Consider the following 12,166-nt stretch of genomic DNA (forward strand, 5'->3'; position numbering starts at 1 on the left):
CACCAGGAGATGAAACATGTTTGATCACCTCAGCCTGATTCCTCACTGTATTTGTCCAACAAAAGTCACATATGAAGAAGAATATTGTCTGTTAAAATATGCACTTCTGAAATACTAACTACTAAAACCTCAGCATTTAATGCTTTGTGCCAAACATTATTACTATTTTTCTCTATTAGAAGACCTTTCACAGAGCACCTACCACTCTGATACATCATCTAAATGGGGAAGAAAAACAGTACAAACCCCCAGAAGGATGTTCCACACCTAATTTGTGTTCAGTCACAATCACAGAATCAGAGAATTCTGTGATGACCATTAATAATTCATGATCATGAATAAAATCCAACATATAAATTTAAGTTGACCATTTACCAACTTGTTTTTTTGATGTCTATTAGCACACAGAACTGATTAACAGCCAATCACAATAGAACACAAGAATCAGTTCCCCCCTCCCTTTATACTTCCCCTTTCATATGAAGAACAAAAAATATACATATCTAACACTTGGGGAATAAAAAACAAATTAGCAAGCTTCTGCCTTGGTTTCAGACTGAGGACAGAGGTGAAAGCTGTCACTACATAACAACCACTTCGTATTAGTGAGGACAAGGCCTGTTGGCAAGCCAGGTCTTCCACAAGCAGATGTACAGTTATTAGTAACTCAGGCCAAGAAGGTCATCTCCACTGTAAATCCACAAGCTTGCTTACTGCTGTTAGCATCACTTATATTTGCAATTCAAATGCTTACTATATTTTAGTAAATGTCATACAAATCACTAGAAATGTGAATTCCTCCTCAAGGAACTATTCTGGAAGTTTTCTAGAAATCATGACATTTCTGGAAGTTCCTATGAGGAACAGAATCAGTTACACACACGAGGAAGTCTTACTGATAGTCAGCCTTTTCCTTGGTGTCCATGAGCAGACTTCTGCTTCTTAATTAATTGGCAATTTAGCTGCAAGATCTACTGGTAAAAAAGGAGATCTGGAGTCAGGAAGTGAGACTGGAGAGTCTGTGTTGGTGCCAACTTCAGCTGGTGAGTCACAGGAAGAGCCTGCACTGCTTCTGTTGTCATCAAGAGCATGTGAGGACAGACTGAAAACAGAGTAACATCAAGACAGGAGAAATGAGGCAGGCTTCTCAAACAGTAGCTTCCATGCATCATAAAGCCATTTTAAAAACAAATGCACATCTCTGAAGGACCACTAAGCCCTGTGATTGGAAATACATCTGCAACTGCAACCCTTGCAGTGGCTTCCAAAGACAAGTAAAATTCTGCCCATTTCCTCCTCCAGAAACCACATGCAGGTGAGATGAGCAGCACTGGGCTCAGCAGTTCATTGCAAGCTTCACCCTGTCTCCTACAAGGTCCTGGGCATATATCCAGAGGCCTCTTTTGTCAGGAGAGCCCATGCTGAACTGCACATCCTGCAGCTCTACCATTCACTACATATTTCCCAGGACACAACATTATAACTATAGGTGATCCATCAACAGTAACAGCATCGAAGCGTTTCCAAAAACGACCATCTCCTAAGCCCAAAGGCCAGGCCTCCTCTGAGCAGGGTGTGCAGAAGGGTGTGCTCTTCAAGTACCTTTAAAACACCTCTTTTATTATTGCCTCTGCAATGGGCTCACAGCTACAAAGATCAGCTGAGGGGCAAAAAGGACAAATGTACTTTAACAACCCTGCCACGAGGGGTGTGTGGGCACACCCTGGGTATTATTCACCTCTTGACAAAAATGCTACATCAAAATTCCTTGCTATTCCAAGTTGTTACCACTTCTTCCATAGTACTTTTTATCTCCTCCCAGCAGGGAGGGTCAGACAGACTAATTTTCCTACATGACTAAGGGGAAGGAGAAAAAAAAACTATAAAAAGAACCAAGCCCACCCACAAGCATGAATATTCACATTTCATTGCAACTTGAAATGAGACCCCAAAAATTGCCAGCTAAGAGTTCTCTTTTCCTAAACATGCTCAGCTCCCACATACATGAAGCTTGTTAGCAGTCAGTCCTAGAAAGAATCCAGTTCTAGTGAGTATTACCATCCCCTTACTGAGTTAATCTCAGTGTTTCAAAATTATGGGATGTATTAATAACAAAAAAGCCATTTCATGCATGATCATTGCTAGATGAAAAAAGACTTGCAGTGTTTCTGATGAAACCAACACAATACGTAGCACAGCATTTACCATCCCCCAAGGTCTGCCTGATGAGACACTTCAGAGGCAAGCATGTTGGTGGATCCTTGGAATAACCTTTTTGGATGATCTTCTATTTCTGTTCCACCTTTGGCAAGACATAAGGAGTGATAACCATTACTACTCTTTTAAACTAAAATCTGCTTTCAATGGGCAAGAGAGCAAACAGAAGAGAATTAACTTGTTACAATAGATTGAGTGTTGTAGGTAAAGCACAGAAGTTGAATGCTGAAGTTGTAAAGACTGTCTGTTTCTTGGAAACATTTTAATCCAAGCTTCAGGTAAGTTTAGTGAGTTAGGAACTGGGGTTTAGTATCAGATATTTACTCTTCACTAGTGAAGAATAATCTTTTTGGTTCAGTTAATCCAGCTATCAGTTACTAGCTCGACCGAAGTAGAGAAGCTGAGAATAAGGAAAGCTTGGTTTCCTTTTGCAATCAATTAAAACAAGGCCCAGGATTATCACTGAACTTAATATATTGACTTTGATTTCCAAACACACCAGTAGAAGAGAAGATAGATAGATGCCCAAACAGGCTATGACAGAACTCAGCTGAAGTATTTCAAAAGCTGTCTCAGAACCAGAAGCATTCTATTACAAAGGTGAAGCATGAAGATATAAAAACAGATTCAAGAAAATAACTAGGAGTTAAACTTGAAGAAAAATGTATGATGCTAGAGAAGCATTTCCCAATCAAGCTATAAGGTGTTTACTAGGTCTCTGCATCAGTTTTTGGTTTTGAAGGGTGATTTTATATCTACAGGAGCCAGGCCTTTCAACTTGTGAAATACACCAATAGTCATATTTCTTGCTTTGCTAAGCAGGCTACATGAGGTTTTTATCAGATCTGTATGACTACAGCAATGGAGAGACGTTAAACAGAACAACAGTTAGTTCTATGGAACAGTAAAAGCTACTTTAACTATTTGTTTTATCCTCACAAACAGTTCTGTTTACTTGGTCATCTGTAATACTGCCTATTTCTGGTTACTCTTTGAAGTATCAGCCAACTTAAAAGAATTATGAGGAAAGCCATAGGAATTATTATAAACTTAACACATTGGCATCATGGCCAACATCAAATACTGTACCTTTCCTTTTGATTGACCCAAGAACACTTGGTCGAATGCAGTTGATTGGACTCTGGCTTCTCCTGCTAAAAGAAGGCACATGTCATACTGATATCCCCATTAATAGATGCAGCCTGGAAACATGTAAGGAATCAAAAGACATTCAGATAACAAACTACTAAGTGAAAACACTAAGAAAATAGGCATTAAAGCAGCTTGTCCAAAGAGATATATTTTTTTTTTTTTTCCTCTGAAGAAAAATCTTAACAGGAAAAGTTTAATCACATTATTTCACAGCTGGGGCAGCCTAGAAGCTCCCATCTAGGCTTTGACTAGACCTCAACTGACAGACAACACAGGGCCTAACTAAATGTGACTGTATGCCCACATCCTTCAAAAAAATATCCAATGCAACTAAAACTAGAATCAGTAACAAACCCAAAATCTGTTTTTTTGGTTTTTCCCCCCTTAGAATTCAATTCCTTAAGATGTGATTAACAGCAGTACAGACTATACTGAGCAGACATGCTACAAGGCAGCCCACTTCCCCAGCGTTACCACCTGAAGACTTTAACAAATACTTCAGAGCATTGCAAAACCTAAAGTTTACATGAAGATATAAAGTTGTACTTGTGATCAGAAATCAATTATGTATATAAACAAATCCTGGTATTTCAGAAGCCTAATGTGAACAACCTATGCCAGTTTTCTAGCACTGCTATAAGCTGACACTCACCTTGAAAACCGCCTGGTGGGACTCGGGCTGGGACTTGGAGGTAACCCACTGCTGCTCACCAAACTTTGCAAAGATGGTGAGAAGCATTGCTGAGAGAAGAACAGATGGTGTTATTTGTGAAGAAACACTGTATCACACCCATATGGTGACAACTTTATCCCAGGTAAACAAGGGATCCACTGACAATTTAAGCAACCAATCACTGTGGCTGAGAACACCAAGATTTCACTTCTTGTTACTGAGAAACAAAGATTTAAAACCTAGACAGATTCTATTTTCATGCAGAATACATGCAAGTTGACAAGGATTTATTCAACCAGAGTCTGGTTAAACAGACTGTGGTTCATAAAATAAGAACATATGTCCCTTCAGGTAATTCCAAGAGGAAGGCTAATAAAGAATAAGGTTTATTAACCCCAGGTTAACAGCTGTGCACTCCCCAGAAATACACATCCACAAGATGGGAAACTGCTGGCTGGTATTTTCTGGTTTGGTTCATTTTTGGTTGATTTCAGGGTTCATTTAGTTACCTCCTATTTTCTTGTTTGCAGCTGAAGTAGAAAGGAGCAGGTGGCTTAATCTTTTGCTATTAATCTGGTTGGATTTATATAGCACTACTCAAGACAAAACCATTACCACATTTTGCTCACCTTCCCTATTCCTCTGGTAGGTGAAGGAGCTGGAGAAACTGGGACAAAGTCTACTTGCTTTGGTGATGATGATTTATCAAAATCATTGTCGCTCTGTGAACAGTAGATACAATTAATCTTATGAGCAACCACCTTAAGATGAAAAGGGCTGACTGTTGTGGAATGAGGACGCCAAAGTTATCCTCCATCATATTCATAACTTTTTAAGTAGCTATTTATGAACTTGTACTTAATAACCACCAAAAGAGCCTTGAACATGACTTGGTGTCAGAAGATGGAAGAATACTTGAATGAGCAGACATCCATGCAATTTTCTTTTGACACAGCAGCCCTAGGAACCCACGTGTATTCTTGAACAACTGATAATTCTGCATCTTTTCAGTGTGAAAAATGGCTGATCAAAATCAGTGAGATACTAACACCTTAACTGTAGGCTAAAATATAAAAGAAAATGTTGACATGAGAGAGTCTCTAGTGTCCTGATACTGATAATAGAAACACAAATTAAAGCATGAATGTATTACCAGGCTTAAGCTCTCCTCCCATGAGTGGCTCATCTGCATTGCTACTTGCACTTCTCTATAAAGAAGAAAAGAAATGTATTGTCCCAGGCCCAGAGAAGACTGCATGAACTCTTCTAGTTTGCCTTAGAACTTACCTTTCACGCACGGTTTCTCTGTTCATCAAATTCATTCCTTCTTCCTAAAAGATTAGCAGATGAAAAATTAAGGAAAAAAAAAAAAAAAAAGCTTTGCTAGAGCAAATCAGAAAAGTTCTAATTTCATTTCACTTGGGTATGCAGAAAATGTAATTCATCTTGGTTCAGCAACTGTGATGTTAAGGTCTCAGTACATGAAAAGGAGCAAGGGGAGAGGATGGAAAAGAGATGCAGCAACTGACACCACCTCTGAAGAAATGCTTATGGGAGTCGGTTGTTTCTCAAGCAGCTTTTTTAATTTTCATTACTATGCAGGACATAGATACACAACCATGAACAATGATACTATGAACCAAAAATCTTCCAGGTGCTAGTGTATCTTTATACAGTCTAGTACAGATACTAGAAAATACATCTACTGGAAACTAGCACAGATAATTCCCACAAGTATGGCTGGATCCTTACCTTATCCTCTGTATTAGTAACTAACTAGACTGTCAGCAACTCATTTGCAGTGCAATAGGTTTTTTTTCTAAAACATCCATTAAACATTATTAAAATGGATCAAAGGTGTAAAATTACATGAGAGGTTAACACCAAGTTAAAGTACAAACTTGACTCAATCCCCTCTTAGTCATGCATCTCTCCTTAAAACTGAGTACTGAATTAGCAGATGCCCTAATTCAGCCCAGATCCAGAATAAAAGTTCAACTAAACATCTTCACTATATGGAGGAGGAGTCTGACTAACATAGTTCAAATGTGTGGTTATTTGCTAAGACCTGAAAGAGATCAAAAGCGAATCACACACCTGTGCCAGGAAGTTCACATGACAGGGCATTTCAACATGCAAATTTCACAATCAAACACAAATTAGAAAATGTCATTGTTTGCTTTGATAAATGTGTGGAACAAATATGAATACAGAAGTATTTTTAAAAACCTGAATTATCAAACTTTACTCAATTAAATTAGCAGAGCCACAGCAGTTCATTCCCTTGTGCTCATCATATTCACATATTAATCCTAAGCTTTTTTATGTTGATAAAGACAGCTCTACAACTGACCTGAGTGCTTCAGAGCCTCTAAAGACACTACATTATTTACATAATGAAAGTAATCTGTTCTTTCTTACTAGGCATGCACCTTAAACACCTGGGGTGAGAAGCAAAGTACCTTCAGACACCATACTGAAAATGCTGTCTGAAGCATTGTATTGTATTGTTTTCTTTTAACCCTGTGAAAATCAAACATACCTCCTGAAAACTTAACAAGCTAAAAAAAAACAAACCTGTAAAAAAAAATAAAAATCAAGCATCTTCAAGTCAATTTTATGAACATTCTATTGTAAAACGTTGATCAAAAATGGAGGAGTCACAAGTCTCTGCTTGTTGATTTTAAATCTTGAGTCTTCAGCCTGCAGTCTGCTGTCTGGTAGCAGTGCTATTTAAGCCTGCTCAGATATTTGCCACACACTCCCCTCCCTTCCCAAGTGTTTGCTCTTGTGCCCTTCCCCCTCTGCTCCTGCTGTGACAGCACAACTACAGTGATCTGGATAAGAAAAATTATACAGATGAAAAATAGCCCCACCAGAGGAGTCTAAACTATTTTTTTAGCCAGAGTGCTTCCTTATCCAGTTCATGTTCTGGCTGTACAAAAGCCTTGTGCCAACACAAGTTAAGGAACACTTTTGTTATTGGCCCTGAATATTTATGCTGGCACAACTGCCAAAAACTTGGTGAAACTTTACCCTGGGGGTTTACATTCAAGGTTCTCTTCCTAAAATGTCCATTTTAAGATTTCCCTTTCAGCTCCAATCTTCTTTTCACTATAAGATGCCTTCTAATTAATGAAATTTAGAGCTCAGCAGACAAGGCAAAGCCTTCACATTTGAAAACACCTTGAAGTGGTGGACTGCAGCAGACTCTGGACTAGTTTCAGACTAAAATCTGTAGCTGTTTGAAGGCCTTTACACTGCAAAAAAACCCCACAAAAAACCCAACTACCTATAAAAAAGTTAAATGTGAAAAAACTGGAACCTGTGCTCACCTGTTTGATTTGATGAAGGCGGCTGCTAGGAATACGGAGGGGAGATGATGGCACAAACTGCAAAACAAACCACAGACAACTGAGACACTTGGAAACTACAGGAGAAAGGACTGAAAGGTGCAGGAGTGCTAGAAACCACCCTGCAGTGGTACCCCAAACTAAAAATATATCTGTTTGTTGTGTGGTTGTGGTCTTTTTTTCTTTCCCTCTATAAAAACAAACAGCAGGCTGTTTCTCTCACAGAAGATATTAGGCTAGAACACTCACAGAGAGGATGTCTAATGTTTGTGCCAGAATTTACTCACCATAATGTACACCACTGAAGTCTAACAGCTCCCAGGTTTCCACTTGCTACTTCTGTTGCCCAGTTCAAGTCAGCTTTACTCTTATACTGGGCTCCCAAAAATCCTGTGCACCTAATAAGAATTCCTCCAAGCTGTACCAGCCACTGTGGACCTTGATTCTCATAGAGAGAAAAGGATCTGGACAATAGTACATTCCTGCCTATTTACTCTGTCACTCCACAGCAGAAATGCATTTGTTTCACTCATCATATTCTAATTTTATGACTGTGATCCACATACTTTTAAGGTTTGACATTAATAGAATAGATATGAAACCAGTGGCTTGCAGTGTAAAATAAAAATGAGAGGAAGACAGTTCAGTGTTCCTCTGTAGGATATAATGGACTAACTAAACCCACTGACTCTGAGGAACCTACATCTTGTCTCCAGCAGTCATGATCCTTGCTTTCACACTGCTTAAAACCCACTTTTCCCCTGTTTGTAGTCGCTTCATGTCATCCTTGTGAAAAGAAACCCTGGTCACTTTTAAGGGATACTTTTTAAAGCAGACTGAATGTGTTTGTTAAAATGTTGCTACTCAAATTTCCAATGTTTTAAGCTTAATAAAAACCAAAAGCACAAAGCTTAATAAAAACCATTACAAACTATCACAGTATCACACAGCAGAAAAACACCTTCCCCTTCTTGCCTTCTCCCGGACGTTAGAGAAGCTTTGGCACTGAAGATAAGGTTTCAAAGTGCCAGTCTGGCAGGCAGCACAGCCAGAGTCAGCAGCCACCTGCCCCTGGGGCCTCTGCCCTCCCACTGCCAGCCCTGCAGTGCCCTCTGCCTTCTGCCAACACGACCACTTTTGGGGCCACACAGTGAACCCCAACAGGGAACTTACCTAGCCTAAAAAAAAAAAATAAAAATTAAAAATAATCAAAATAATAGCCAAGCATCTAACCACAGACTAAAATGCTTGGTTTGAATGACAAAACAAAAACCACAACCACACCAACAAAACCCACCAAAACACTTACTACATCACTACATGCCACTGATCTCTTCTGGAAGGTAATAACCAGCAGACCCTAAGCCTAGCTGACCCTTCCTGGGCAACAACATGTGGTGTCAGAAAACTGCAGATTAAGCCCCAGCCAAAATGGCATAGCTGCCACTGTAGTCATAATTATGAAGGAGCTGGAGTGTGAGACTTGGAGAAGCTACCGAAAAAAGGAGAGGATTTAGAATTCAGCTGAACAACTGGGAGAATCACACCAGCCCTGAAGATGGAGCTAGACAGAGCATGACCCTCAGGTGTCAGAGCCTTTCAGTAACTCCTGCTGCTCCCATGACAGTGAACACAACACACACCAGACAAAGACTAATAATTTCCCCCCATAAAGTTTAACAAAACATATTTCAGCTTTATAAGCACAGCTAAATATTAACACAGTTTCAGTCATTTATTGAATCCTTTAACTCTCTGTATTTGAGTTTACACTGCAATAAAACTGGGATTAGTTTTCCTAGATACAAAAAAGTGGGTTTTGACTTTGTCAACCTCTTTTTGTTAAATTTAATTTACTAAACAACAGTCTGTACTCCCATTGCTCTTTAAAGGAGTAATGAGATCAGACCATCATTGCACTTTTCTCAAAAATCAGGAATGATTAGCACGTTAGTTACTGGACAACAATACATTTATGTAATCGGTTTTCTTTGTGAATTACCTCTTACTCCACCTTAGAACATCTGCTTGCATTTTATAAACAAAGTTATGTTCACAATGGAATATAAGTGCTCTCCAAGGCCAAATGGTTTACAAATAAAATTCCACTATAGCTACAGCGCATTAATGTCATAGTTTAGAGCCTTGTTTCTGAAAGTATGTGGTATTAGTTTCACAGACTAGAACCTCATTCTCTTCTTTAATCCTGCTTGCACACTTCTGCTTTGGGCCCAGTGCAGGTGATCTAAGTTTTCTTACCAGGCTGTGGCGACTCATCACTGTGGTGCTGTTCCTGCGGGTTCGCAGAACGTTGGCCTGGAACACCTGGGAGTTATCGCTGGGAAAAGAAACACTTGTCAAATGCAAAAGCCACTTCCTTCCTACGAAAAAGCATCTCTTCATATTAAGCTCAGTTTCACATGCTATGACAGCTGTCATTTCAGGAACAAGCACTCAAGAGACAGGTATGCAAGAACTCTTTTCACTTGTTGGCAGAGAGTGGAAACCGAACTGCTCTTCCCCAAGTCCCAGCTACTTCAATTAATGACTTTAATTAATCATATTGAGTCTTCAGAATAAGTGAAAAACCTGTGAAGACTTGATCATTTCTGTGGGAATCTATGATGTCTGGAATGGCTGCAGCTTGCATATTGCCTTCAATGTCATTCAAGAGACCAAACTTATAAATGGCATATAACCAGTAACTGGAACCAGCTTCAATGGCACAGATAAAATAGAATTAAAAAGAACAGAACATTGATAAACCTTATCACTCCAAACATTTAATAAGTTCTGAGGTTTTTTCCAGGGGAGGTTAAATTAAACACAAAGTACAACCAGTTTTTAAAGCCTTTTTTTAAAGCCTTTTAAGCAGTCACATTTCTGACCAGGAAGCAGGGTGTCTGTTTAAATAAAGTGGGATTAGTTATTTGACAGAAAATGAGCTCCTCTCTCAAGGCCACTTTAGTCCCATTGAGTCCTAGAGCAAGTTTCACTGATCATCACCAGTGTTCTCAACAGCCACTGATCAGCTCTTCATGAACGAAACTGCAAAAATTAAAGAAGTTTTACAGTCACTAGGATAAAAGTTTTGAACCACAACCCTGCAAACCCCACACCTAAAGATGACCGAGAAACTGCACAGGCAAACCCACCGAAATGTTAGACTGGAATTAGATCCAAATTACAAGAAGTCACTGGGTATGAAAACAAGGATCAAAAGTTCTGTTAAAAGTGACTTCTGTGACCTAAAACATTCCTCTTAAAAATGTGATCTGGCTCTACAGTAAGTCATTTTCCAAGCTCCTTACTACATCTAATAATGAAGAAGTCAAAACAGGAGGCAAAGTAGAAAAAGCAAGCTGTTCCAAGAGCAAGAATGTTCGATTCAGTTTACCCAACAACACCATTCTGGTAAAAAATGAAGCTTCTTGCCAAGAGCTGCAAGTTTGAAAAACAGTTTTCTGCTGGAAAATTCCTAACTAACAGGCAAACCACTGCAACCACCTCAAATTAGTCCAATGGCATTTCAGTTTAATTTCTATGAACACCTAGTGGACAGTGCATGCACAGCTCCAAAGCTAGAACTCAGGCTTTCCCATCTGCACAGACCCTGAATAAATAACTTGTTTACAGCATTATTATGGATGCTCTTTTGTTGCTATTCTTTGTTTTCCGGGGTTTTTTTAAGAGTCAAGGGTCTCACAGTTTGTAAGAAACACCTCATCTCAGTTACATCATCAGTTTACTTGCTCAGAAATCTCCCTGAGAAACAACTGCTACTCACAGCAGTTCTGTACTGCACAGCAATGTACATGGATAGTTGTTTAATTATGATTATGTCAAAGATTCACAATTATATTCACTTAACATTAAATTATGACAGAATATGACAAAAGTATGGCAAGAGTTAGTATTTCCTCTGAATTGTAACATACTGTTTTAATCATTTTAGTACAAAATATCAGGAGATTTGTTCATCACTCCATACACAGTTCCTTACAGAATCATGAAGTTCAAGAAAATAACAGTACTCATCACTATATTTTATAAGGTTTATTGTTAATATGCTCTCCCAAACTGCAGATATAATACTAGTAGCAGCACATGGACCACCGTGAAGTTAGATGGTGGCCACACCATGAAGCAGATGGGGGCATCTCCCAGCTTCATGACAGCCCTGAGGAGCCCAGAACTAGTTATAAACTTCACCAAAAACCATACAAGCGACCATGCATACCTGAGAGCTTTCCTTCTAGCCCTTGCCTGTCACTATCTCAACCCTGTCAGTTGAAGAGGGCTAGACCTGGAACACAAGGCACACATGCAGCCCCTTGCAAACACCACCTGCCAGGCTGGTGGCAACATCCACGCTCACAAAACCGGGATCATCCCCCCCAAACTCCAGAACAACTGACATAAAAGTTTTATAGACGTGCAAAACTATGTATCTTTCAAGGTCCCTGAAAACTACGTTTCTTCACCCAATTGTTCTGAAAACATTTACTTGTAACTGTGCACAGGGAAGTTGTTTATTTTATCAAGCTGGAACCCTTACAAGACAGTCACTTCGCCTATAATAACTTTCACAACTTGACCACCGTCTCTCAGCCACACGGCAAACCCCGATGAAAACCAACAACGCGCTTCAAACGAGGATCAACACTCCTGCCCAGGCGTTCCCGCACCCCGCGCACATCCCTGGGGACCCACGGGGGACGCTCCGGGGAGCGCGGGGCTGCGGGGAGAGGCGAGTCCCGATGCTCTGCGG

The 12,166-nt window shown here is 39.7% G+C and overlaps 1 protein-coding gene across 1 annotated transcript; it reads right to left on the reverse strand.

Annotated features, from left to right (window-relative positions):
• Positions 1-716: 716 nt before the first annotated feature.
• Positions 717-9,732, reverse strand: LOC104390517 (protein FAM122A). The gene is made up of 9 exons (XM_009999662.1): positions 9,655-9,732; positions 7,378-7,434; positions 5,330-5,373; positions 5,196-5,250; positions 4,672-4,764; positions 4,022-4,110; positions 3,307-3,371; positions 2,206-2,302; positions 717-1,102 (listed from the first exon to the last, which is right to left on the reverse strand). The coding sequence occupies exons 1-9, from the start codon at positions 9,670-9,672 to the stop codon at positions 943-945; spliced, it is 678 nt and encodes a 225-aa protein (XP_009997964.1). The 5' UTR covers positions 9,673-9,732; the 3' UTR covers positions 717-942.
• Positions 9,733-12,166: the final 2,434 nt, after the last annotated feature.

The sequence above is a fragment of the Chaetura pelagica genome, unplaced genomic scaffold (genome assembly GCF_000747805.2).
Source record: "Chaetura pelagica isolate M959 unplaced genomic scaffold, ChaPel_1.0 scaffold456, whole genome shotgun sequence".
Classification (NCBI taxonomy): Eukaryota; Metazoa; Chordata; class Aves; order Apodiformes; family Apodidae; genus Chaetura; species Chaetura pelagica.

Coding starts and splice junctions, on each gene's coding strand:
- LOC104390517 (XM_009999662.1), bottom strand. Junction 5,251..5,329: donor AGAGAAACCGTGCGTGAAAG/GTAAGTTCTAAG, acceptor TCTTCTTTATAG/AGAAGTGCAAGTAGCAATGC. Junction 2,303..3,306: donor TGGGTCAATCAAAAGGAAAG/GTACAGTATTTG, acceptor GTCTTGCCAAAG/GTGGAACAGAAATAGAAGAT.